At 38.7% G+C, this 26,570-nt stretch overlaps 1 protein-coding gene across 18 annotated transcripts in view; it reads right to left on the bottom strand.

Annotated features, from left to right (window-relative positions):
• Oxr1 (oxidation resistance 1) overlaps positions 1–26,570 on the bottom strand; it is a 436,879-nt gene that overhangs the window by 15,516 nt on the left and 394,793 nt on the right. For 2 of the 18 annotated variants that reach the window (NM_001414906.1, NM_001197332.2), the window contains exon 1: positions 21,307–21,487. The exons of 15 other annotated variants lie outside the window; for them this stretch is intronic. In NM_001414906.1, the coding sequence (NP_001401835.1) occupies positions 21,307–21,372 (66 nt within the window). In that variant the 5' untranslated portion in view covers positions 21,373–21,487. Of the gene's footprint in view, positions 1–14,432; positions 14,461–21,306; positions 21,488–26,570 lie in introns of those variants that run through there. One more of the 18 variants, XM_039078303.1, reaches the window with a different exon arrangement.

The following is a 26,570-nucleotide window of genomic DNA, read 5'->3' as shown; positions in this document are numbered from 1 at the left end:
CGCACCTGTGTACAATTCAGAGGACAACTTGCAGATGTCAGTTCTCACATTCTACCATTTGAGTACCAGGGACTAAAAGATCAACAGTCTTGGCAGCAAGTGACATTTTTACCTGCAAGACCAGCTTCCTGACCCATCCATAATTTACATATATATTACATATACTATATAAATCCATATTGTTGGTTTTGGACACTGCACGAAACAAAGGACTGAGGTGCATATTTTACATATCAAAGCGACCTGACTTCTAGGTTCTCCCAGCATCCTTCAGTCCCTACCTACTATACTCTGCTCCCATCCATGAACTTTCCAGCCCAGGAGCTGGGTTGCCCTTTTCCCAGAGGCTTTTCCCTCAATAGTCCCCCCTCCCCATTCTCTATCTGCACACATGCCCTTTCACCCCCTTCCATGGAGACTTCCCTGGCCCCCATCTTTGGGGCCAGTGAACATGTCCGCCCATGAGCAGCTTCTCAATAAATCTGTCTTTCTAATTTGGCTTGAATCGGCTCATTTCACAGGCTGAGAAATAACTTATCACATGTATATTAGTACCCTTCCTTCTCAGGCCTTATAAATTTATTAGATTCTCAGGTTACTTTATTTATTTATGAATGCATATTTATTTATGAATGAATGATCGCAGCTCAGAATAGCCTCAAAGTTGATATGGAGCTGAAGATAACCACAAATCCCCCAACTTCCTGCCTTTAGTTGTAAGTGCTGGCATTACAGTGCTTCACTTCTTCATGCTTCTTTAAGTGCTAATATACACTCATGTGAAGACAAAGAAAGTCATCATAAATAAAGCCTGTAAATTAACAAAGAAAAAATGAAACTGGATATAAAAGTGCATTTCTTTAAAAAAATGGATAAAAGTGAGATAAAAATACAGATTACTGAATTAAGACTTTCACTAATTTTTGGTTTTTGGTGACTCATGATCTATGCACAGAAGTTACTAGATTATCCAGAAGACTAAACCTAAAAAATGACACTTTCTATTCTATATTCCATACACTACTGACAGTTAAAAATATACTAGTAAGGAAAAGAAGAACTTCCATTTAAAGGCATGCTCACTCTGGCTAATGGTTTATATGTAACCTTTATAATAAAATGGTTTCGATGCAACACTAAGGCTAATGGAAAAGTATCCTGACTTATCGACAGCACAAAATTACATAGCACAGTGTAGTTTCTCTGGTCTTTGAAGGGTCCTCAGAGGCAGAAGGTACTTCTGTAAGCTATTTCAATAAGTATTAATGTAGATACAGAATAAGATTCATACAACTCTATTTTAGATGATGGACAGCAACAACACTTGCCAACTAGGGAGCAGAGAAAATAAAATTCAAAGCTGCTTTCAATCCCAATCTCATGAACAGGACATGCTGGTCCACCTGAGAGCCTGCTGAACGGGCAACACTAAAAGGTACTCTAACTGACTTACCCCTAGACCCACACATCGGAACGTCTCTAAACTGTCTCCAGGGCAGCTTCTCCTAGTAAACACCTGGTGACTGATACCAAGAACCATAGCCAGTCAAAGTACAGAGAAAAGTCTTCTGTGTGCTCAGTGCAAAATGGAATGTCTTCATCTCCACTAAAGGACAATGCAATCCTCAGGAAGAGGAGACAGAAAGACTTTAAGAGCCAGAGGTGATGGATGGCTTCAAGGAAACCATGTCTTCTGGATATAACAGGGTAGATGACCATATGAGCTCACAGTGATCGTTACAGTGTGCACAAGGTCTGCCCATGTTCAAGCTAGGAAAAATTCAGGGCTATGGGCAGGGCAGAGTTGGGTAGACACATAGTCTCACCCTTAGCTGCTGGGAGAGGGAGAGACGGCTTTCTTCAATGACAAAAGCCTTGCTGGGTCTACTATACTCAGGGCAGGCCCCATGCTCAAGCGTAGTTGGAAAATACACACTGGACTTGATAGAGAGAAAACACAAACAAAATAAAAACAAAACAAAAAAGAAACCTCAAAGTTGGGTGCACTGAGAAGTAAGAGCAAGTATGGGAAGAACTGCGGGAAATAAGATCAAAATACATTGTGAAAATCTCAGATTTAATAAAAATATCATTAAAGACAAACAAAACCTAGTATCTTCTTGGCTTAGTGATTCTTCTGGAATTCTATAGCATTCCTGCCTGAGATTGCTCCCAAACAAACCAAATCCTATGAGTGAAATCTGTCATTATATCATTGTATCACTTTTTACTATTATTCTCTGAATAAAATAAAATGTAGTAAAAATAAAAGCATTATCTACCATGTATTTGGTAATCAAAAATACACAAAAAAGGAAATATAAACTTGTTATAGCTAATGGAGATGAGAGACAGCAGTATTTCTGAAGTCATGGGACTTGTTTTTACTGTAATTCATCAATTAAACCATCTTCATTACAAAAGAAGCCCTTCTCCACTTTGTCTAATAAAAACTGTTGCTTTCACAATAACACTTCATAGAATTATAATAAAAGAATTAAAAGAGCAAACAGGCAATCACAAATTAGACAAATAGAAAATAGAATTGACAGAAAGAACAAAAGGCTAAATACAGAATAAAAAGCAAATTAAGTATGTCAGTAAAATTGTTTCAGGGTAGGTTAGGAGGTAGGGAATTGGGGGGAAGGAATGACTTTTCCAAGAGGCAGCTGGAACCTTTCAAATGCTAACACTGCATATGGCAATCCTCAGACTATTTGTGACATAAGTTAAATGTGAACCAAAAGAGCAACTTGTGGCCCAGGAGGGGGCACAAAGAAAGCCAAGGGATAAACTTATAAGAATATTTAGATTTATCTGTCTTCCTGGTCCAAAGCTAGCAAAAAGTAAAACATAAATTTGCAGTAATAAATTAAAGTAGCTATATCCTATGGCAAGCACACACTTTCAGTTTTGGGCCACACAGAACAGGCTAGAACTGGCTATACAGCTAAACCAAGAGTAAGACAATGTCATTAAATATTTCTTCCTCCATTGGCCTCAGGAGATAGGGCAATTTTCATGTCCAAGGCTCACTTCACACTGGAGAGAATTCAATTTCCACGCCCTATCAATTAAAAGCCTGAAGAGATGAACCTCAATAAGACTAGCTCCCCACGCTTCCCCCATGTTGCTTGCCATGTGGGTTCTTAAAAATGCAGCTCTAGGTATCCTTAACCCTAGGGCATTTAACACAAAGACAAGGTAATTTCCTTAACCTTAGACCACCTGGCTGGCCCACAGGACTGAGGTGGCCTTTCTAGTGCTGTATCCCAGGTTGTTAACTGTCAATCCAGCACTCTCCTCACTGCTGCGGGATTACAGTCACAGGATGTATGTCAACACTTAAAAATTTACTTCCTAAACCCAAGGCCAGCCTGGTCTACAGAGTGAGTTCCAGGCCAGCCAGAGCTTCCTAACAGAGACTATGTCTCAAAAACAAACATACAAACAAACAAACAAACAACTCAAACAGGAAATAATAAATACATATGACTTCCTTATCAGATTTACAAACTATTCAGATTCTCCTAAGAGAGTAGAAACTACTCAAAGCCTTTTAACTATAGAATATGTATGCTGTAACAGCTTTTAGGAATGATAAAAGGGGAAATTCTGTTTATACCCCATCGGGAGAAAACATCACTTATCCAGAGTCTGTTGTTCCTTAGTGTCTGTGCACTCAAAGCAAGAAGCCAGTTCTCAGGGAATAGAAACATGTCACTCACCATTCAAGGTTCTTCAGATTCATTTGTTCTTTGGCAAATGAATGTGAATTTACTGAGGAGTTAATAGGGCTTTGTGAAGCTTAGATTCTTAAGACTTACACAAATAAACAGGTTAATAGTATATAACTCTTTTTCAAAGGTTTTACTACATTTATGTATAATGTGCATACATGGTATATAAGTGTGGGTGTGCATGGAGCCGCACATATGTTGTAATCAAAGGAAAACTCAGTTGAGTCAGTTCTTGGTGGGGACTGGTTCTAATGCTTTGAATTTATCAGGAATCTGCATGTCCAAATGCTGAAGGTCCTTGTCACCAGTTGATTTTTGATCAATCAATAAATGGCCAGTGGCTGGGTAGAGAGAGAGGGCTAGACCTTTTAGATTGTGTGGGCTAGGAACTGAGAGAAGGGAGGAGAGAATCACCAGGATTCAGAGGGAGATGGATCAGATTTAGAGCTACAGAAAGAAAATCATCCAAAATAGTAGGTGAGAAGGAATGCAGGTCCCCAAAAGGACTGCCCAGAAGCATCTTGGGCAGCAAAGACTAGGGAGCCGCCCAGAAGGAGCCAGGGCAACAAAGATAAAATATAAAATTAGAGGGTGTTAAGCCAGGATTACAGGAGGGAAATGTGTACTAGCTGCAGAGAGGATTAGAACTACCCAACCTTTGAACTAGTCAAGGCATTTTAAACGTAACTGGTGTGTGTGTGTGTGTGTGTGTGTGTGTGTGTGTGTGTGTGTGTGTCTTTCATTCAAGAATCCAAATAGCTCCTGGGTGGGTGCAAGGAGCCAAAGTAGTGTAGCTAAACTCACTGGTACAAGTTCTCTCCTTCAGTGAGTCCTGGGACAGAGCTAAGATTGTCAGGGTTGGTGGCCAGTGCCTTAACTTACTAAGCCACATTGCTGACCCTTACTCAGTTCTTTTATGAAATACCCAATGATGTTTTAAATTACTAATCTTTACTGCTGTAAAGTTTATTCAGCCACTATTTCCAACTTCAACAAATATTTTCAATGCATCTACTTATGCCATTATCATTTTTAAAGAGTTGTAGGTGTGAATGTCTAGGAATTTTATTCTAAAGGCTATTATCAAAACACCAGAGCTGTCCAGCTGACACTGTTTTTAGACGAGGTATGCACACTATATCTGACCCACAAAGGAAGGAATCCCAAGAAAAGGATTGTATGATGGCATTCATATAATCTAGTCTGTCAAGAAGACATACACCGAGAATAACAAGCTCAAGTCAGGACTCAAGACTCTTACAGATTCAGATAAATCAAATATGGGTCGTGATGAATGATAACCTAGCACACAGCCCTAATTAAGTACACACAAACACTAAACCAACTCTAGATACTAAAATTATCTGACAACTTACATGTGATTTTTTTTTTTAATTCTAAAAATAAGCAAACAGGAAGATGGCTAAGCATATTGGAAATTAACCAAATAGAGTTTATACAATAAAAGTAACCTTGAAACACGCAGTTGTGTCAAAAAAAAGCGGATACTCACGAGTATCTTAGTAAAACTAGGAAGCACGCCTACGACTACCCACAATACATTACTAAGAGGAAAGTCTGAGAACAGCAAGAGCTTGGCACAGGAACTAGACTAATGAAATATCACTAATTCCAATTAAGTCTCTGTTAGAAAAGAAAATTCTTGAAAAGGTAAGGCTGTGTCCTGTCTCTATCTGTACCCTGGAGTTAACCCTGTGGCACAGCAAATTGGATCCAAATCCTAACCAGAGAGAGCTGTTCTCCCAGGAGTGCTGCCACTCCTAAGTTCACAGGTTAGATAAACACTTTTGCTCCAATAATGGCTAAAGAAGAACCTGCCAGGAAACCACGGGGCTCAGGAACCACAGAGCGATTGGGGACAGATATTTCCGGTCTCCATCTGCACCCCTGAGCTAACCCAGTGGCACAGCTCTCTGAACACAAATCCCACCCAGAGAGAGCTTGTGTCTCAGGAGTGCTTACACACCTAAGATGACAGGCTCACAGGAGGGACAGGCTCCAGTCAGAGATAACAAGACCAAAAAAACAAAGAGATAACAAAATGGCAAAAGAAAAGCACAAGAACCAAAGCAACAGAAACCAAGGCTACTTGGCATCATTAGAACCCAGTTCTCCCACCACAGCAAGTCCTGGATATTCCAACATACCGGAAAGCAAGATTCTGATCTTAAATCACATCTCACAATGTTGATAAAGAACTTCAAGAAGGACATAAATAACACCCTTAAAGGGATACAGGAGAACACAGGTTGAAGCCCTTAAAGAAGAAACCCAAAAAAATCTCTTAAAGAATTACAGGAAGCCATTAATAAATAAGTGAAGGAATGGAACAAAACCACCGGGATCTAAAAATGGAAGTAGAAACAATAAAGACATCACAAAGGGAGCCAACCCCAGGGAGAAAACCTAGGAAAGAGACCAGGAGTCACAGACGCAAGCATCACCAAGAGAAGACAAGAGATAGATGAGAGAATCTCAGGGGCAGATGATACCACAGAAAACACTGACACGACTCCCCAACCCCATGGGAGAGAGAGCTCACCGCCCAGACTGCAGAGTGGGAGAGACCACCAGCACTGCCCACCCCTGCCCACATCTCTGGCCCAAGAGGAAACTGTATACGGCCTCTGGGAACCGGAAGATAGGGGCACTCAAGTGGCAGGTCCCCCGAGGTTCAGACACCGCCCGATCTGAAGGGACCCGATCAAAAGCTCCCTGCACCCAAATCCCGTGGGAGGGAGAGCTAAACCTTCAGAGGGGCAGACACGCCTGGGAAGCCAGAAGAGACTAAACTCTGCCCACATTTCTGACTTCAGAGGAAAACACCTATCACCATCTGGGACACCAGTGCACGGGGCCCTGGGAAAAGGTGGCGCAGGCCCTCCTGGTTGCCGCCCTCACAGAGAGCACAAAAGCAGCCCCCCACGAGCAACTTGAGCCACGGGACCACAGGTAAGACCAACCTTTCTGCTGAAGCGATCTGCCTGGTGAATTGAGGACACAGGCCCACAGAAACAGCTGAAGACCAGTAGACAGGAAAGACTACACGTCCGAAAGCAGAACACTCTGTTCCCTTAACTGGCTGAAAGAAAACAGGAAAACAGGTATACAGCACTCCTGACACACATGCCTAAAGGATGGTCTAGCCACTGTCAGAAATAGCAGAACAAGGTAACACCAGAGACAACCTGATGGTGAGAGGCAAGCACAGGAACCCAAGCAACAGAAACCAAGACTACATGGCATCATCGGAGCCCAATTCTCCCACCAAAGCAAACACTGAATATCCAAACACACCAGAAAAGCAAGATCTAGATTTAAAATCACATTTGATTACGATGCTGGAGGACTTCAAGAAAGACATGAGAAACGCAGGAAAACATAAATAAACAAGTAGAAGCCTATAGAGAGGAATCACAAAAATCCCTGAAAGAATTCCAGGAAAACACAATCAAACAGGTGAAGGAATTAAAAATGGAAATAGAAGCAATAAAGAAAGCACAAAGGGAGACAATCCTGGATATAGAAAACCAAAGGAAGAGACAAGGAGCCATAGATACAAGCATCACCAACAGAATACAAGAGATAGAAGAGAGAATCTCAGGAGCAGAAGATTCCATAGAAATCATCGACACAATGGTCAAAGATAATGTAAAAAGGAAAAAGCTACTGGCCTAAAACATACAGGAAATCCAGGACTCAATGAGATCAAACCTAAGGATAATAGGTATAGAAGAGAGTGAAGACTCCCAGCTCAAAGGACCAGTAAATATCTTCAACAAAATCATAGAAGAAAACTTCCCTAACCTAAAGAAAGAGATGCCCATAAACATACAAGAAGCCTACAGAACTTCAAATAGATTGGACCAGAAAAGAAACTCCTCCCGTAACATAATAGTCAAAACACCAAATGCACAAAATAAAGAAAGAATATTAAAAGCAGTAAGGGAAAAACGTCAAGTAACATATAAAGGCAGACCTATTAGAATTACACCAGACTTCTCACTAGCGACTATGAAAGCCAGAAGATCCTGGACAGATGTCATACAGACCCTAAGAGAACACACATGCCAGCCCAGGCTACTATACCTAGCAAAACTATAAATTAACATAGATGGAGAAACAAAGATATTACAAGACAAAACCAAATTTATACAATATCTTTCCATAATTATAGCTCTATATATGATAATAGATGGAAAACTCCAACACAAGGAGAGAAACTACACCCTAGAAAAAGCAAGAAAGTAATTTTCTTTCAACAAACCCAAAAGAAGATAGCCACAAAAACATAATTTCACCTCTAGTAACAAAAATAATAGCAAGAAACAATCACTTTTCCTTAATATCTCTTAACATTAATGGATTCAATTCTCTAATTAAAAGACACAGACCAACAGACAGGATATGTAAACAGGAACCAGCATTTTGCTGCATACAGGAAACGAATGTAAGTGACAAAGACAGTCACTATCTCAGAGTAACAGGCTAGAAAAAGAATGTTCCAAGCAAATAAATAGTCCCAAGAAACAAGCTGAAGTAACCATTCTAATACAGAATAAAATTGATTTTCAACCAAAAGTTATCAAGAAAGATAAGGAAGGACACTTCATACACATCAAAGGAAAAATCTACCAAGATGAACTCTCAACTCTGAACATCAATGCTCCAAATGCATGGATACCCACATTCATAAAAGTAACTTTACTAAAGCTCAAAGCACACAATGCACCTCACACAACAATAGTGAGAGACTTCAACACCCTACTCTCGGCAATGGACAGATAAGAAACAGAAACTAAACAAAGACACAGTAAAAATAACTGAAGTTATGAACCAAAAGGATTTAACATCTATCTGTAGAACATTTCATCCCAGAAGAAAAGAATATACCGTTTTTTCAGCACCTCACAGTACATTCTCCAAAACTGACAATATAACTGGTCACAAAACAGGCCTCAACAGATACAAGGAGACTGAAATAATTCCATTCATCCTATAATATCACCATGTACTAAGACTGATCTTCAATAATAACAAAAAAACAACAGAAAGCCCACATACTCATAGAAGCTGAACAATGCTCTACTCAATAACTTCGTCAAGGAATAAATAAAGACAAAAATTAAATAATTTTAAGAATTTTATGAAAATGAAGGTACAACATACCCAAACTTATGAGGCACAATGAAAGCAGTGATAAGAGGAAAACTCATAGCTCTGATTGTCTCCAAAAACAAACTGGAGAGTGCATACACTAACAGCTTCACAGCACACCTGAACACTCTAGAACAAAAAGAAGCAAATATACCCAAGAAGAGTAGATGGCAGGAAATAATCAACCTCAGGGCTGAAATCAACCAAGTAGAAAACAAAAAGAACTGTACAAAGAATCAACAAAACCAGGAGCTGGTTGCTTGAGAAAATCAACAAGATAGATAAACCCTTAGCTAGACTAATCAGAGGGCACAGAGATCTCATCCAAATTAAAAAAAATTAGAAATGAAAAGAGAGACATAACAACAGAAACTGAGGAAATAAAAAAAAATTAGGTCCTACTATAAAAGCCTATATTCAACAAAACTGGAAAATCTGGGCGGAAGAGACAATTTTTCTAGACAGATACCAGGTACTGAAGCTATCAGGACCAGATAATTCATCTAAACAGTCCCACAAGCCCTAAAGAAATAGCAGCAATAATTAAGTCTTCCAAGCAAAAGAAGCCCAGGACCAGAAGTGTTTAGTGCAGTTTTATCAGACCTTCAAAGAAGACCTAATACCAATACTCTTCAAACTATTACACAAAATAGAAACAGAAATAACACTACCGAATTCACTCTTTGAAGCCACAATTATGCTTATACCTAAATTATACAAAGATCCTACAAAGAGAACTTCAGACCCATTTCCCTTATGAATATTGATGTAAAAATACTCAATAAAATTCTCACAAATTAAATCCAGTAACACATCAAAACGATCATTCGCCATGATCAAATAGGCTTCATCCCAGAGATGCAGGGATGGTTCAATATACTGAAATCCATCAATGTAATCTACTATATAAACAAACTCTAAGAAAAAAAAAGTATGACAATTTCATTAGATGCTGAGAAAGCATTTGACAAAATTCAAAACCCCTTCATGATAAAAGTCTTGAAACCATCAGGAATTCAAGGCCTATACCTAAATTAAGTAAAAGCAATATACAGAAAACCAGTAACCAACATCAAACTAAATGGAGAGGAACTTGAAGCAATCCCACTAATATCAGGGACTAGACAAGGCTGCCTACTTTCTCCCTACCTATTCAATACAGTACTTGAGCTCCTAGACAGAACAATCAGACAGCAAAAGGAGGTAAAAGGAATACAAATTGGGAAGCAAAAAGTCAAAATTTAACTATTTGAAGATGATATGATAGTATACTTAAGTGACCCCAAAAATCTTACCAGAGAACTCCTAAACTTGATAAACAACTTCTGCAAAGTGGCGAGATATAAAATTAACTCAAACAAATCAGTAGTCTTCCTCTACTCAAAGGATAAACAGGATGAGAAAGAAATGAGGGAAACAACACCCTTCACAATAGTCACAAATTATATAAAATACCTTAGTGTAACTCTAACCAAGCAAGTGAAAGATCTGTATAACATGAACTTCAAGCCTCTGAAGAAAAAAATCAAAGAAGACCTAAGAAGATGAAGAGATCTCCCATGTTACTGAATTAGCAGTATTAATATAGTAAAAATGGCAATTTTGCCAAATGCAAAATTGATCTATAGATCAAATGTAATTCCCATCAAAATTCCAACTCAATTCTTCATAGAGTTAGAAAAAGCAATTTGTAAATTCATTTGGAGTAACAAAAAACCCAGGATAGTCAAAAGTATTCTCAACAATAAAAGAACTTCAGGAGGAATCACCATCCCTGACCTCAAGCAGTATTACAGAGCAATAGTGATAAAAACTGTATGGCATTGGTATAGAGACAGGCAGGTAGATCAATGCAATTGAAGACCCAGAAATGAACTGACATACCCATGGTCATTTGATCTTTGACAAAGTTGCTTAAATCATCCAGTGGAAAAAGGATAGCATTTTCAACAAATGATGCTGGTTCACTGGAGGTCAGCATGTAGAAGAATGCAATTCGATCCATTCTCATCACCCTATACAAAGCTCTAGTCCAAGTGGATCAAGGACCTCCACATCAAAGCAGAGACACTCATGTAAAAGCAATTTGTAAATTCATTTGGAGTAACAAAAAACCCAGGATAGCCAAAAGTATTCTCAAGAATAAAAGAACTTCAGGAGGAATCACCATCCCTGACCTCAAGCAGTATTACAGAAGAAAAAGTGAGGAAAAGTCTCAAACTCATGGGCACCCGGGAAATTTTCCAGAACAGAACAACCAATGGCTTCTGTTCTAAGATCAAGAATTGAAAAATGGGACCTCACAAAATTGCAAAGCTTTTTTTTTTTTTTTTGGAGCTGGGGACCGAACCCAGGGCCTTGCGCTTCCTAGCAAGCGCTCTACCACTGAGCTAAATCCCCAACCCAATTGCAAAGCTTTTATAAGGCAAAAGACATTGTCAATAAAACAAAATGGCAACCAACAGATTGGGAAAAATCTTTACCAATCCTTTATCAGATAGAGGCTAACATCCAATATATACAAAGAACTCAAGAAGTTAGACTCCAGAGAACCCAATATCCCTATTAAAATGGGGTACAGAGTTAAACAAAGAATTCTCAACTGAGGAATATCAAATGGCTGAGAAGTACCTAAAAATTTAACAACCTTAGTCTTCAGAGAAATGCAAATCAAAGCAACTCTGAGATTCCACTGCACTTCTAGTCAAAGGGCTAAGATTAAAAACTCAGGTGACAGCAGATGCTGGCAAGGATATGCAGAAAGTGGAACTCTCCTCCATTGTTGGTGGGATTGCAAGCTGGTATAAGCACTGTGGAAATCATTCAGGCAGTTCCTCAGAAAATTGGAAATAGTACTACCTGAGGACATAGCTATACCACTCCTGGGCATACACTCAAAGATGCTCCAGCATATAACAAGGATACAAGCTCCACTCATTTATAATAGCCAGAAGCTGGAAAGAACCCAGATGTCCTTCAACAGAGGAATGAATACAGAAAATGTGGTACATCTACACAATGGAATACTACTCAGTTATTAAAAACAACAACTTCATGAAATTCTTAGGCAAATGGATGGAATTAGAAAATATCATCCTGAGTGAGGTAACCCAATCACAAAAGCACACATGGTATGCACTCACTAATACGTGAATATTAGCCCAAAAGCTCAGAATACCCAAGATACAATTCACAGACCCCATGAAGCTCAAAAAGAAGGATGACCAAAGTGCAGATGTTTCAGTCCTTTTTAAAAGGGGGAACAAAATACTCAAGGGAGGAAATATGGAGACAAAATGTGGGGCAGAGACTGAAGGAAAGGCCATCCAGAGACTGCCCCACTTGGAGATCCAACCCATATGCAGACACCAAACCCAGGCACTATTGTGGATACCAAGAAATGCTTGCTGACAGGAGTCTGATATAGTTGTTGTCTGAGAGGCTCTGCCAGAGACTAACAAATACAGAGGTGGATGCTCACAGCCAACCATTGAACTGAGTACAGGATATCCAATGGAGGAGTTAGAGAAAGGACTGGTAGACCTGAAGAGGTTTGTAACCCAGAGGAAGAAAACAGTATCAAGCTACCCAAACCTCGAGAGATTCCTGGGACTGAACCACCAACCAAAGAGTACACATGGAAGACCATATGTAGCAGAGGATGGTCTTGTTGGACATCAATGGGAGGAGAGGCCCTTGGTCCTAGGAAGACTCAATGCCCAGTGTAGAGGAATGCCAGGGCAGGGAGGTGGGAGTGGGTGGGTTGGTTGGGGAGCACCCTCATAGAAACAAGGGAAGTAGAATAGGATAGGGGTTTTCCAGATCAGAAACTGGGAAAGAGGATAACCTTTGTAATGCAAATAAATAAAATATCCAAAAAAAAGTATGCAGAAATAAAATTAAAAAAAAAGAAAAAAAGAAAAGGTAATGCTGAGAATTTTCCAGAATTGATTAAAAATAGATCTGTAGATTTAAGCATTCTGTTCCCTAAACAAAAAGCACAGACATTATATCTACTAAAGACTTCATAATAGTTAAAAGAGAAGGTTTTGTTTTTCTGTTGTTTCATTATTAAGTAACAGGTGGGAGAATCTACAAATCTTAAATTGGAGGCAAAGTTTCCAAGGGCAGATGCAAATCCTCTGAGAGTGCCAGCCTCTTCACTCAGGTCCTGAGGAGCATGATGTAGGTAAACACAAACCCAACATAAATAGTCAGCAAACCAAAGAGCACGACACGGCGGGAAACGAATGGCCAATCTAAAATTGTTTATCGAAGCAAAACTCAATAAAGATTATGAGGGAACAAAAAGGGAACCAAAATCACCAAGCTCTCCCTGAGGCACTGGATTAATGGAGAGTCCTAAACTCCCAGGTATTCAAGTTATACATTCCCATATACTGTGGCCCCTTCGTGACAAAGGACAGTCATGCATTCCTCAATTCCCAACACTGCAGTGGGGCCTTTGGACAATAGCTGGTTGTTACACTCTATGCTTTCAGGACACCAGGGAGGAGTGCTCCATGCTCAGCACTTGCACCGTTCAGTACTCTTCTGCTTCAGACACACCAGCTAGAGTGTTAGCCATCCAGTCTTCACAGAGGAAAGTCATAGTGCAAATGTCAACTAGAAGGAAAATGATCCCCAGAGGGTAATCTGAGGTATGTGCAATTAAAAAACAAACAAACAAACAAACAAACAAACAACCCTAAAATCTTGAATCAATAAGTATTTAAGCATTGTCTCAATAAAATAGTAAATGTCTGATTTGTGAGAAAAGAAGGAATATAGACTTCAGCAGCCCATAACTCGGAAGAGGGGATGCTTAGTTACAGAGGTATCAGGGAATTCTTTTTATTGCATAGAAAAAGAAATAAAGATATTAGCAAGAGTTTTAAAGAACAAATTTCTTGGAATTCTACGAAAAGCCCAACAACAGCAACAACAGAATCTTAATACCAAACAGCACACGCCGTCCTCGCAGGCTGGGAGGGAGAAGAAGTGGACAGGGATGCAGCCCACTGTCCTTTAGAGAAGTAGATCAGGTGAGTGATGAATTACAACACATGATGCTGTATTCTGAAAAGGAGAGAGAGAGAGAGAGAGAGAGAGAGAGAGAGAGAGAGAGAGAGAGAGAGAGAGAGAAGCGGGAGTCCTCCTACCTTAAAGATATGCACGACGAATGTTAGGACAAGCACTAGGGAAAGTTAGGTGAACACAACTCAAAGGCTAACGGGTGAAAATTATACAAACTCATGTTTAATTAAAACCAGAGAAGGTGGAACAGAGTGGGACATCAATTCCCAAAAGACATAAACCACTAAAAGTCACACAAGAAGAAACAGACATGATTAGACCTATCCCTTAATTAAATAGAATCAAGGATTAACTTCCAAAACAGGAAGCACCGGCCCATATGGATTTACTGATAAGTAAATGCCAAACACAGAAGGAAGAAACGAAACTAATTCTCCACAATCTCTTGTAGAAAATAGAAGCAGAGGAAATACTTACTAACTCATTCTGTGAGGCCAGCATTACCCTAATAAAAAAACAAATAAAGACATTACAAGAAAAGAAAATTACAGAAGACTATCGCTTATGAAAATACACACACACATTTAACAAAATATTAGCGAGTTCCCTCAAATAATGCATAAAAATAAATGTACATAATGATCAAGTCAAATTTATTATAGGTATACAAAGCAGGTTATACTTGGAAAGCCATTGATATAATCCAGAAGGTAAAGTAAACATTGTGATCACAATTATCATAGACAGAAAATCTGATATTCATTTGTGATGAAAACAGTCAGCTATCTAGAAGTTCTGAGGATGCCAAAGTGATAAGGACCATATAGAAAGAATAACCCTATAGCTGTTATCACGAACAGATGGGACCATCAAAATTCTTTTGTATGAAGGCCCGGAGCAAGGAAAAGAGATCCCCCCTCATTACTCCTATCCAACAGCTTACAGGAAGTCCTGGACACACAATGAAGACATGAAATAGAAGACAGGAAGATAAGAAAGGAGAAAATTAAAACCATCTTTGCTTAAAAAAATTCTATGGTTTTGAATAATGAAAATCTGAATTATCAACTTAAACACTGCTGGATTAATAAATGGCTTCAGTATTGCCAGCACACCAGGCTCATATACAAAAATCAACTACCTGCCATTAACATTATTTTAGTACTTTAGGCACAGACCTAACAAAGTGCACAGAAGACCTAAAAAAGAAAAGTGTAAAATTCTGATGAAGGAGAACAAAGGTCTAAGTAATGGAAGTGGCCTATGTTCATGGGCAGGGAGAGTCATTCAATGTTACCAAGGTATCCACTCATTTCATTTACTGTGTCAACACAATTCCAATTCTAATTCCACCAAGACACTCTTCAGCTCCTTTAACATACTCAGAGGTTGATCTGAAAGGTTTACCCAGATGGAGGCCCAGCAGAGCTGAGAGACCAAGGCAATCACCTGGAGCACCAACACTTCTCTTAAAGCCACAGTAAGCAAGAGAATGAGGCTGGCAAGCAGCAGACAGATCTGTGCAATAGAATAGAAACATACCCACACAAATACAGCAACTGAGGGAGAAGGACAAGAATGGAGATCTGGCTGGCAGGAGGAGAAAAAAGTTCTTGTCTTTTACAGGAAAATTCAAAATAGCTTACAGACTCAAATGGAAAATACAAAAATAAAATTCTTTAAATATATGAAACTCAAGGTAACCAAGAGCTATTTTCAAATGGAATACCAAAAGAATAATCATGAATGAGAAAATCAAGAAGCCCCATATGACTGAAGATTAAAACTTCTATGCAGTCAAGCTACAGATGATATTCTTTCTTCAATATATCTAATTGAAAAGCAGCCGTTATGGAAAATAAATGAGGAAATTCTCATAGACAGTAGGATTTCAATGTGCTTATTAGTATACACAAACCCCAAACAACTGGCAGGAATTGTACTTACTGCTGATCAATTCAAAATGGTACAACCATTCTGGAATTGTCTCCTAAAAGTAAGCATACTCTTACCATATAAACTACCATTCGGGCTACCTGGTAGCCTACATTGGGTATCTACATAATTTGAAAATATGTTTACACAGAATCTGAATGACAATTCCTTTTTTGATAAATGCTCAGAACACAAAGCACACCAAGAAACTGAACATGTCAAGTGCTATATTCATTCAACAGAGTACTACAGAGTAGTCTTACTCTAGGAATCCCATCTGTAGTATTTCCAATATGTGACTGAAAACACAAACTTAAGAAACCATTTCTTGAGGTTCAGCATGACTGTATTCAGGCCTGCCTTGTCTCTAAAATGGTGGACAAGAAAGTGGACCTGTGAGAAGGACCACAGTGGTAGAGATTTAGAAATAAAGTGTTCCCTGGTATGGACAACTACACATCAGAGATACAAATTAGGGACACAAGAGGCCACAGAGGATATTCAACTTTGTCTTTGTGAAACGAGAAATCTAAGGAGGAAAGAAGTTAAGTGATTTGCTTCAAGCCACATAGTGAATTTGTAACAGCCAGTTTTTTTGTTTGATTTTTGCTTTAGTAGTAGTACATTATTGTTATTGTTGTTGTTGTTATTATTATCATTATTTGATAATAGTCAGCTCCTTTTCAACAGCACACAAACCGTTTGGCTCAATAATTCACAAATTAATTCAGCCCTCAGGGTTGAATAAATTAACTCTTAGTCTCTTAAGATATCTTGATGCCCCTCCTTTGCCTTTCTTACTTTTCTTCTTTTAAGTATTTTTCTTCCTGTTGTTTATTAATTGTACAAAACAAACTACTAGGGACAAAATAAATCAAATAGCTACAAAACACCAACGGACTACCATGGAAGATCAGCAGATCCTTAAGTTATGTTTTGATGATGTAAATAGGGAGGCAAAGGGCTAGATGGGCATTCCCAGATTCCTCAGTGCACGGAGTGGTTAAACTGCAACCAGAACCTCATATACAGAAGTAATGCCGGGGCAAACCGCACCGTGATTCTCTAGAGCATTTTTCTCAGTGACTTTTGTGAGAAGGAGGGGGGCAGTGGGCAGAGAGAAAGCAAGAGATCCCAATTAACATGTATTTTACTAAGAGGAACGCTTGTAAGTATGAAAGCATTGGGGAGTTTAATGTTACTTTTTAAATGAATTTTTAATGAAAAAAAGATTAGTGGGTGCGAGCAGCTTAGAGAGGGAATGAAGAATTGGCAAATATCTATCGCCCCAGCAGGATTTTAGTGCAATTAAAGTATACCATGGTCCTATAATTACTCATGTGTCAATACCCATGAAATTTACAATGAAAGAACTATGCTTCCTTTTTAATCTCTATGTAAACTTAAACCACAGCTCTGAGATACGCTAGGGCAATGGTGGCACACAGTCTGTGGGAGTAGCCAACCAGTCCTGACTGGACTTAAGAGTCTCTCCATCAGATGGAACCCATATCTGACATTGCTTGGGGTTCTTGGCCTGGGGACACAGGGTAAAAGCAAATTGGTTTAAATAACAACAACAACAACAACAACAATAATGATGATAATGATAATAATACCCAGCAATAAATGACTCCTAATGACATCTTGCTATCCCCATAGATCAGTCCCTCCTTGCTCAGCCATCAGATGGAAATAAACACAGAGACTCTCAGCCAGAGACTATGCAATGAGAGAGACTTTAGATAACTCAGCCCTAAATGGGGTGTCTCCATTAAATGCCCCCATACCCAAGGCTCAGGGACCGCCATAGAAGAGGAGACAGAAACATTGTCCTTTGCCTAAATAGTATAGCTTCTAACTTAGTGTTTTTATGGGATCTGACTGTGCAAATGAGTGAGTCTCTGTTTCTTGCGTCTTCTCTTGGGCTCTTTTTTGTGTTAGTTTTTGTTTTATCTTATTCTATTATATTTTTATTATACTATATTTTATACCTTGCCCATAAAAGTAAATAAAATAAACTCTATTCTCTAAAATGAAAAATGAGTGAAACAATAAGCAAAATATTCAGGGTGGTGCTTATCAATTTAGGGAGGACAGTATTACAGAAAAACTCACATAAATAAATGTAATGTAAAAGTGATGTGATAGTATTAATGTTGCGAAGCAGAATCAGATCTTCATTTTATTCTTATAATTTACACACCTAAGGCAACTTTTCAACTAAGGCCAATACAGACAGTATATGAGTCCCTTCCATTAAGCTGTGAGTGTCCACAGTACAGAGGGTACGTTACTGACAGGATGTCATCTGTGAAAAGGCCGTTACCGCACTGCCTATCACTACTACAGGGTGGCAGTGTAAAGGGCAGGAAGAAGAATGGCTTTGGGATCAGAGCTCTAATTTTCACTCAGCTTCTTACAACTCTGTGAACTTAAGCAACCTCATTGAAATGATGTTCATACTTTAAGCTTTTCACAAGGAATAAACTTTACTTGTAAGCTATATATAAAATAGGTAAAGGTTAAATGTTTAAACAAGCAAAGTACCACCACCACCACCACCCACTTTCCCCTCTTTCTATCCTAAAGATTGTGAGTGCAGAGACTTAACAGACATGGGCGAGAACAAGGACACACAGAGTGAAGGCCTCACTCTGAATTTAGCCACTGTAGCAAGATATCCCCAATTCATGTACAAGAGAAAAATGACAGTGTAATGGGATTGTAAAACTTTAAAAGGATAACTTGGGCTGTGTGTCTAGAGTACCAGTTAACACACAGAGCCCTGCAGTCATTTCCCCCATTGTTCTTCCAGCAAACTCCGGCTGCACACTTCAATGCTGCTTCCCGGAAGTCCCAGTGTGAGCTGACTCTTGGACATGTCAGTAATGCACCAGTAGCTTTCCCTGCAGCTGCACACCCAAAACACCAAAGAGGGGAAAACCTGCCTTTTCTACATGAAGACAACCTAAAAAAAATCAAACTGGTGAAAAAACTCAACTACTAATAATGGTAATAAACTAATGTTGGCATATAATGACTTTACTGCTGCTGCTGAATTAGACTAAGCCTAAGTTTTTATCAAATGCTTTCAAGCAAATTACACCTCTCTGACAGACACCAAGGCGTAAGAACTCGCACACGTGCCTACTAAAGATGTGAAAATCTCTGAGAAATGACTGCAGATTCAAGTTGAAGATGTCAGCTTGAATTTCCAAAACAGCCTTAAAGCTAAAAACATGAAAGTAAAAACAAACAAATAAGCAAACAAACAAAACCCAACAAAACAAAACACCCCGGAAAGCTAAGAATAACCGAGTAACAGGATTCTCATGGAAGCCAAGTTGCAAAGGGTTAATTTTATTCTATACATTTGACCTGAGGCATCTTCCAAGTATTATTATTGATGGTTTTTAAAAGTGCTTATTTATTGTGTGTGTGTATGTGTGAGAGCGCACGTGTGTATATGTGTGCATGTGTGCCATGGTGCATGTGTAGAGAGGTCAGCGGACTCCTTTCAGTAGGTAGTCCTCTCCTTCTACTACATGGGTCCTGGGGATTAAACTCAGGTCATCAGGTTTGGCAGCAAGTATCTTTACTTATTGACTCCTGTTGCTACCCGTGTTTATATCCTGAAGTTAAATGATCTCACTTATAAAATGAAAATATCTCATATTAACACATGTGGTAACTATAAGATCAAATTTCATACCACACACACCAGCATTTAGAACAGTGTCAGTGCTAAGAGAAATATATGGCCACATTCTCACCAGCTCTGTAAGACAGCTAAAGTCTAACTATTGATCAGCTGTGTGAAAGACAGGAAGCATGCTAAAAAGCACGGCACACAGTGAGCAGCCATCAGCTTTCCTCTGTTCTGAAAGACTGCTTATTCCCTCAGACGAAACGTGTCTTGCTTTCAGTTTCAACACAGAAGCGCCTTGGTAAGGACTGGAGGCCATCCATCTGTTACAGGCCCAGTTGTCTCCAGCCCTTCCCTGGCCTCCTCCCAGAAGGACCCGTCTCAAGTAGGAAAACTGGGAACTAAGCTTGATACACATGAGGACACAAGGCACTAGCTAGAAAACTTCTATTAGACAAACTAGTGACGTGAAACCTGGCTGGCTTCAGGCTGAACCCGTGTCACCAAATATCACTTCGTCCAGAAAACTACATGCCTGTCATCTTACAGCAGCAATTTCAAAGTTATGAAAAAATGCTATATTGTATGCTTGTATATACCACATACATGGGTGAAGTTAATGACCAGTAAGAGACATATGGGCTTAGGGGAAAAAAAATCACAGGAGAAACATCCCAGAAGAGCCTCTTAGTGAGTGGCAGGACTCAGAGAGTAACCAGTATGTGTGCCCTGTGCAGCACTGCTGACCTCTGTGTTCAAGCATCTAAGATTTGCCTAAAGTTGCAATTAAAATATTTTAAAAATCAATATTTATTTAAGTTTAAATAAAGAATATGAACACCTTTATTGCTCTTGGTTAAAAACTAAAAAGGCCAAGTTAATTAGTTAATTTGATAAACTTGATCACAAATTTAAAAATTATTATTTTCAGGTGCATAAAACCCATCAGCGCTGATGTGACAGAAAATTAAAAAATTTCTGAAATTATAGTTAAATAACATTAACTAGGGGGACTTTGTTATCTCTGACATGCTCAACATTTAGGGGAGTACAGTGACTGTGAGACACTTTCTAAAGTGACTCCTGGTTTAGAGAGAGAGAGAGAGAATACCTTTATTTTTCTCATCCTTAATTAGCACAAAACAAATAGCATTCATAAGGAAAACAATCCTAAATTACCACAGGAAGAGCACCTGACAATACATTTACAAAACCGTGTGTACAATTACACTGAGAACCAACTAGGTTCCTTGAAATACAATCTGGCTTCTTCTGTGTAACACATTTAAAGGTCTGTGTTAAGAGCTCTGACCAGAAAGTTCCTGAACAGCTTTAAAAAGCATCTTGGACTGTAGAGTAACACATTTCTCAGAGAGCCTGAAGGAATGTGTAACAGAATCTAGTTTGTGATCTATTCCATACAATTTAGTTTTCACTCTCTCCTCTTCTTCTAAACAAGGAAAAAAAATTCTGAATCCTTTCCTACAAGATTATATTTAAATGAGAACATTAAGGCAGTAACAAAGATATGCTATTTTTCTTTTGGAGTGAATAGAAAAACCACCATGTTATCACAAAGCAAAATTCTAGTGACATATATACTTAGAAATATACTTAGAATTCTTAAATATATGCTAAACTTTTCTGTAATCACATAAGTTTTTACTCTATATTTTGTTTGTGCATTCAAATATGATACAGTTTTGCATAATGACACTAATACAAGACTGTAAGATACAGAAACTGCAGTAATTGATCAAGATTTACCAGAGTGTATTTATGATTAACTTGCTGATGTCTTCTCCCTTTTTTCCCATACCAGAGACGGGACATTTCCTTCCCAGGTCACATTAAGCTTCAGCAAATCACGGAAGAACTGTTTTCAAAAGCATTCTTCCTCTGTCAGAGATAAATTTGCAGCACCAGATCCCTGCTACAGTGACAAAACAGTTTGCTAGCGACAAAGATTTGATTGACATGACAGAGAGCTAATCACTAAGTAGTATCCATTGAACAGATAGTCCTGAGTGGAGACTGTAAAGCTGGGGAGGGAAGAATGTGTTTCCCATGCTCAAGTTAGGTTGCACTGCACCCAAATGTACAAAGAAAGAGCTCAAAAGTTTAAAGACGCAGAGCACATATTTCCACAGTACTAACAGAGACCCTGAAGTGTCACGATTACAAGGCATGCACTGTGTACACTTTTCCAGAATTTCTCCCAGATCCCACATGACTGCAGAGAACACTTTCCTGTTTGCTCATACAGTCCCACAGTTCTGCTCTATTTCTTTTTTAAGACATTTATTCTTTATAGTTAATAATCCTAGAAAATTCAATCTTTTATGAGAATACTCATAGATAACAAAATCATTTTAAAATGTTTTCTAGTATATTATTTATTGAACAATACTCACATTTACCATGTCTACATACGCTGTATTTCATTAATTAGCAGTATAAGGAATATTACCAGAAGCTTATTTTTAAAAAATTAAGTGCAAACTGTAATTACCTTAATTTAGATATAAACTAAAATTATCTGGAGCTCAGTTTATCTATGCTTTAATGGTAATTTCCAAATACTTCTTTCATTTTAAGGCAAACTGATTCTATTATTAACCTGCTACGTACAGAAAACACAGCCATTTCTTCAATACACACCACGATTCAAACACAAACAGCACAGTCCGCCCACAGAAATCAGCACTTTGTGCAATTAACATTCTCCTCCCCGTGTCCACCTGCCAAACCCCTCCCCATTCCTCCCAACCACAACCACATTCCTCAAACATAAAGTACACTGTGATCAAAGGCCAGCCTCTCACCACAAGCTCCGCATACACAGCCATTAACGATGCTAAAAAAAAAAAAAAAAAAAAAAAAGAAAAGAAAGAAACAATTGGGGGAACATTTTAAAAACCTGTCTTAAGCACAAAAAACAGGTGTTTCAAAATGAAGTATGATATAAAAGATGACAAATCAAAACAGGCGCAGTATAGCCATACTGAGAAATGGGATCTACCTGTGTTGACTTTACAAAGAAACACTCCCTTCACTTTCGGATACTTTCAACTGAATAAACATCTGATGACCAGGCTGAGAAGAGACTAGGGACATTTTTGCCTGTACTTAATATACTGGCCCGATTTTAATTTGGGATTAGGTGCTTCTTTAATAACAAAGATGAGATGCACTTGGGAAAACAAACAGATCATTTGTTACCCAGCAGATAGCATGCTATCCAAGCGACTGCAGGCCTCTGGCACAGTGCTTATTGTAAGTTTCAGCAGTGTTAGACTGGTGTTCTTTGGAAACATGCAATGATTGGCCAAAGCACTGACTACTAATGGGAGCTCTGCAAACAGAACTGAATCCACACAACAGGATGTAATTGAGCTTAATGGTGTAGAAGACTGAGATTAAATATTTACATTGATATAATCAAACCGGATAACACTGGAAGTTATAAACACACTCATCATATAAGTAATTTGAAAAATTAAGCCATAAATAGACACTAAAATGTTAATATTCCTTTGGAGGTTTATTTCATAAGCAGGCAACATATTACACTTCTACTTAAATGGATGACCTGAGCTATGAGTGATTAAGAAATCACTCATGTGGGGTTGGGGATTTAGCTCAGCGGTAGAGTGCTTGCCTAGCGAGCGCAAGGCCCTGGGTTCGGTCCCCAGCTCCGAAAAAAAGAAAAAAAGAAAAAAAAAAAAAAGAAATCACTCATGTGTGATATCTAATAATGAAAAAAAGATTCAGGTCTAAGAAACTAGTCATGAAATGGAGCCACCAGTTTATCAATGCTTTTGCAAGGGACAGAAGTAGAGAATATATCAGAGCCTTTTCTTTTAATAACAATCATTTCAAAACTAGGACTCTAGCTGGGAAGATGGCACCATTGTCAAAGGGCCTTGCAGCCAATGATCTGATTCCTGAGACCTATGTGGTGGGAGGAGAAATTGAACACCTACAATTTTTCTATAACTTCACCAACAGAGTGCATGATGCTTCTCAGGTCCTTTTTCATAAGTGATAATTCTGATATATCATTAGGGGGTACCACTGTTGAAATGTGGATAAACTTTCCCATCTTTTGTGGGAGAGGGAATCTCCTGGTGTGTAGAGCTCCTCTATAAATCTCTGACATTACCCTTCCGACCATCCTCAAATTTCTAACCCTGAAATCTCTGCCTTTTCTATATAGAGCCAAAGATTTAATTTCTGTGTTTTGTACATGAAGCTCTTTTGAGTATGCCTTTAAATTTTTCCTATTCAAACTGCACATCTTAGAAATTTTGGGTACCATGATGTGTAATATTTTAATAAATCTTAGAATAAGAATGATGGTAACACAGGGTCTGGAAAGAATCTGTAACAGTAAACAAGGGAGTTAAGGGAAATTGTCTTGGGAGAGGATTAAAGGAAAGATCAGTTTGTCCACATTACCATGGAATATCCAAAGTTTGGTTTTTGTTATTGATGTTCCCTGGAAGAAGGGATAAAGACAAACAGCTGAAACACAGTAACGAAGGGCGTTTTGACAAAACTGTCCTATGAGGGAGAGCATTGCTCTTTCCAGTCATAAAGTCTCTATCACTGATATTAAAAGACCAGAGTAGGAAAGATGCAGACTGAGAGGACCAGATGGCAGGGAACTGTACATTCTAGCTTCTAACTTCATATTCGGATTTCATAAAGCTTATACTTTATGAAATTAGCACACCAATTGTCCAAACAGTCTGAAATGTAACCTAACTGGCTGAGGAATCAGCTTTTAGTCTTAAAACTCCCATTGTTTCCTCTCATTACGCATATCCAAGAGCTCTACAGCCACAGACAAGTGCAGTTTACCTGGAGGTGCTGTTTCCAGAAGGCAAGACAAACTGCATTGCTACAAACCAAACTCTTCTACCACTTTTTGTTTTGTTTTAGGTAATTTTTTCTGGGACACTTGAGGAGGTACAAAGATTTTTAATCTATAAATTATAATCTGCAATGTTTTCCTCAGAAACTGAAGCCAATCCTTTGAGTCAAAATAGTCAGCAATGGGGATAGGGAGATGTCACAGGTCAAAGTGTTGTCAGGTAAAAAGAGATCCAAAATGTGGGAGCTTGGAGCCCAAAAGCCATGTAAGAGTGAGGTGGAAGTGGGGGCTGCTCTTAATGCCAGCTTCAGATACTGAGATCCTCAGAGCAGCCTGCTGTGGAGAGCAGTACTCGTGAGCTCTGGAGTTGCATTGAGAAGGGCTGTCTAAGGGATACAGGACAAGAGCCAACAAGAAGACTCCTAGTAACCTCGGTCTCTGCGCGTACACATTCGCACACCAACTACAGGCCACACATCTGCAAACATCCATACACACATGTACACACGCACACATATGCACCCATACGAAAAGAAAAGGTAAAGTCAGTTTCATATTTCCAAACTTAACTGATTCAACCTTAATTGGAAAAAGTTCTCAATTCTCTCTCGTGATGGAAATTCTGCCATCCAGCACATTACTGCCTGATTTAGAAACATCATCATAATCTAGTTCCATCAAGTCTCCATCATTTACATGCTTGCTGCCCCTTATTCTACCTTATTTCCCCTTGTAATCTACTTTCAGTGGCTGCTATCTTAAAACTTGCACACGTCTTTGGAAATCTGAATAAATTTACCTTCTAGAACTAAGAAAGTAGCATGAGCCTGTAGTTACCATGTGATCACCATCCATGGTGAGACCCAGCATGTGCCCAGCACCCATCACCATCCACGGTGAGACCCAGCATGTGCCCAGCACCCATCACCATCCATGGTAAGACCCAGCATGTGCCCAGCACCTAGCACCATCCACAGTGAGACCCAGCATGTGCCCAGCACCCATCACCATCCACAGTGAGGCCAGCATGAGCCCAGCACCCATCACCATCCACAGTGAGGCCAGCATGAGCCCAGCACCCATCACCATCCACGGTGAGGCCAGCATGTGCCCAGCAATCATAAATTTCCTTCCTATCACTTTGCACTCCTCCACTTCCAGGAACCCAAGAACCCTGAAAACCTAAGCATGTCAGCTCCTTTCCCTCTTTCCCATCAGGCCTTCCCTTGGTATTCCACATGGCTTTGAGAGCCAGCCATATGGTTGTTAATATTATTAGAACATTCTTTTTATTGCTGTATTACTTAAAAGATTATAGACATCTGCAAATTTACCCCTCTATTCTCCTGATAGGGACTCAGGTCATATCTAATTTAGAGCTAATATAAATGAAGTTGGAATTAAGATTAATAATTGTTATTTAAATATTAAAATAATTGTACAATATAGACTACTTCTTTTCCTTCACTATATTGGTGATGATGTTGTATGTAACAAACACAATGATGTCAGACATTCAAGATCAGGAACACAACTTAAACAGAAGACATATCACATATACTTTAATCATTGTACATGCTAAGTACATGCACAGTAAATTCATACATACGAATAACCACAAACTTTAACCAAATGGATAATAAAATTTGAGTCCATTTATTATCACATTTTAGCATCTGCTCTATATTTTCTAATAACATCAAGAAGAGATTAAGACAAAAAATATCAAAATAAGAAAAATGTTGTTACTCATATAAAATGGTTAATCTTAAAAAAATTTATCTACAGGGGGCTTTGAAAAGTGCTTATCGGGATTGGTGATTTAGCTCAGTGGTAGAGCGCTTGCCTAGCAAGTGCAAGGCCCTGGGTTTGGTCCCCAGCTCCGAAAAAAAAAAAAAAAAGAAAAAAGAAAAGTGCTTATCAGTATTAACTTGGACACTGTTTACAAACTCATTAAATTTAAATACAGAAAAAAATTATTATTCTTATAAAATTAGTACCAAGTTTGTGTAATATTTGTTAGGTGTGAAACTTAGAAATAACAGTTGATTGTGCTAAGCGCATGTTTTTTTTTTATTCAAGAGAAAAAAAACATAAGTCAAGTAGGGAATTTTTATGACAATATGATAGCAATGTTACTTCTATCTTTGTC

Source organism: Rattus norvegicus, chromosome 7, assembly GCF_036323735.1.
Source record: "Rattus norvegicus strain BN/NHsdMcwi chromosome 7, GRCr8, whole genome shotgun sequence".
Lineage (NCBI taxonomy): Eukaryota > Metazoa > Chordata > Mammalia > Rodentia > Muridae > Rattus > Rattus norvegicus.
Note: the sequence above shows the minus strand (reverse complement) of the source record. Positions and strands in the feature narration are given on the sequence as shown.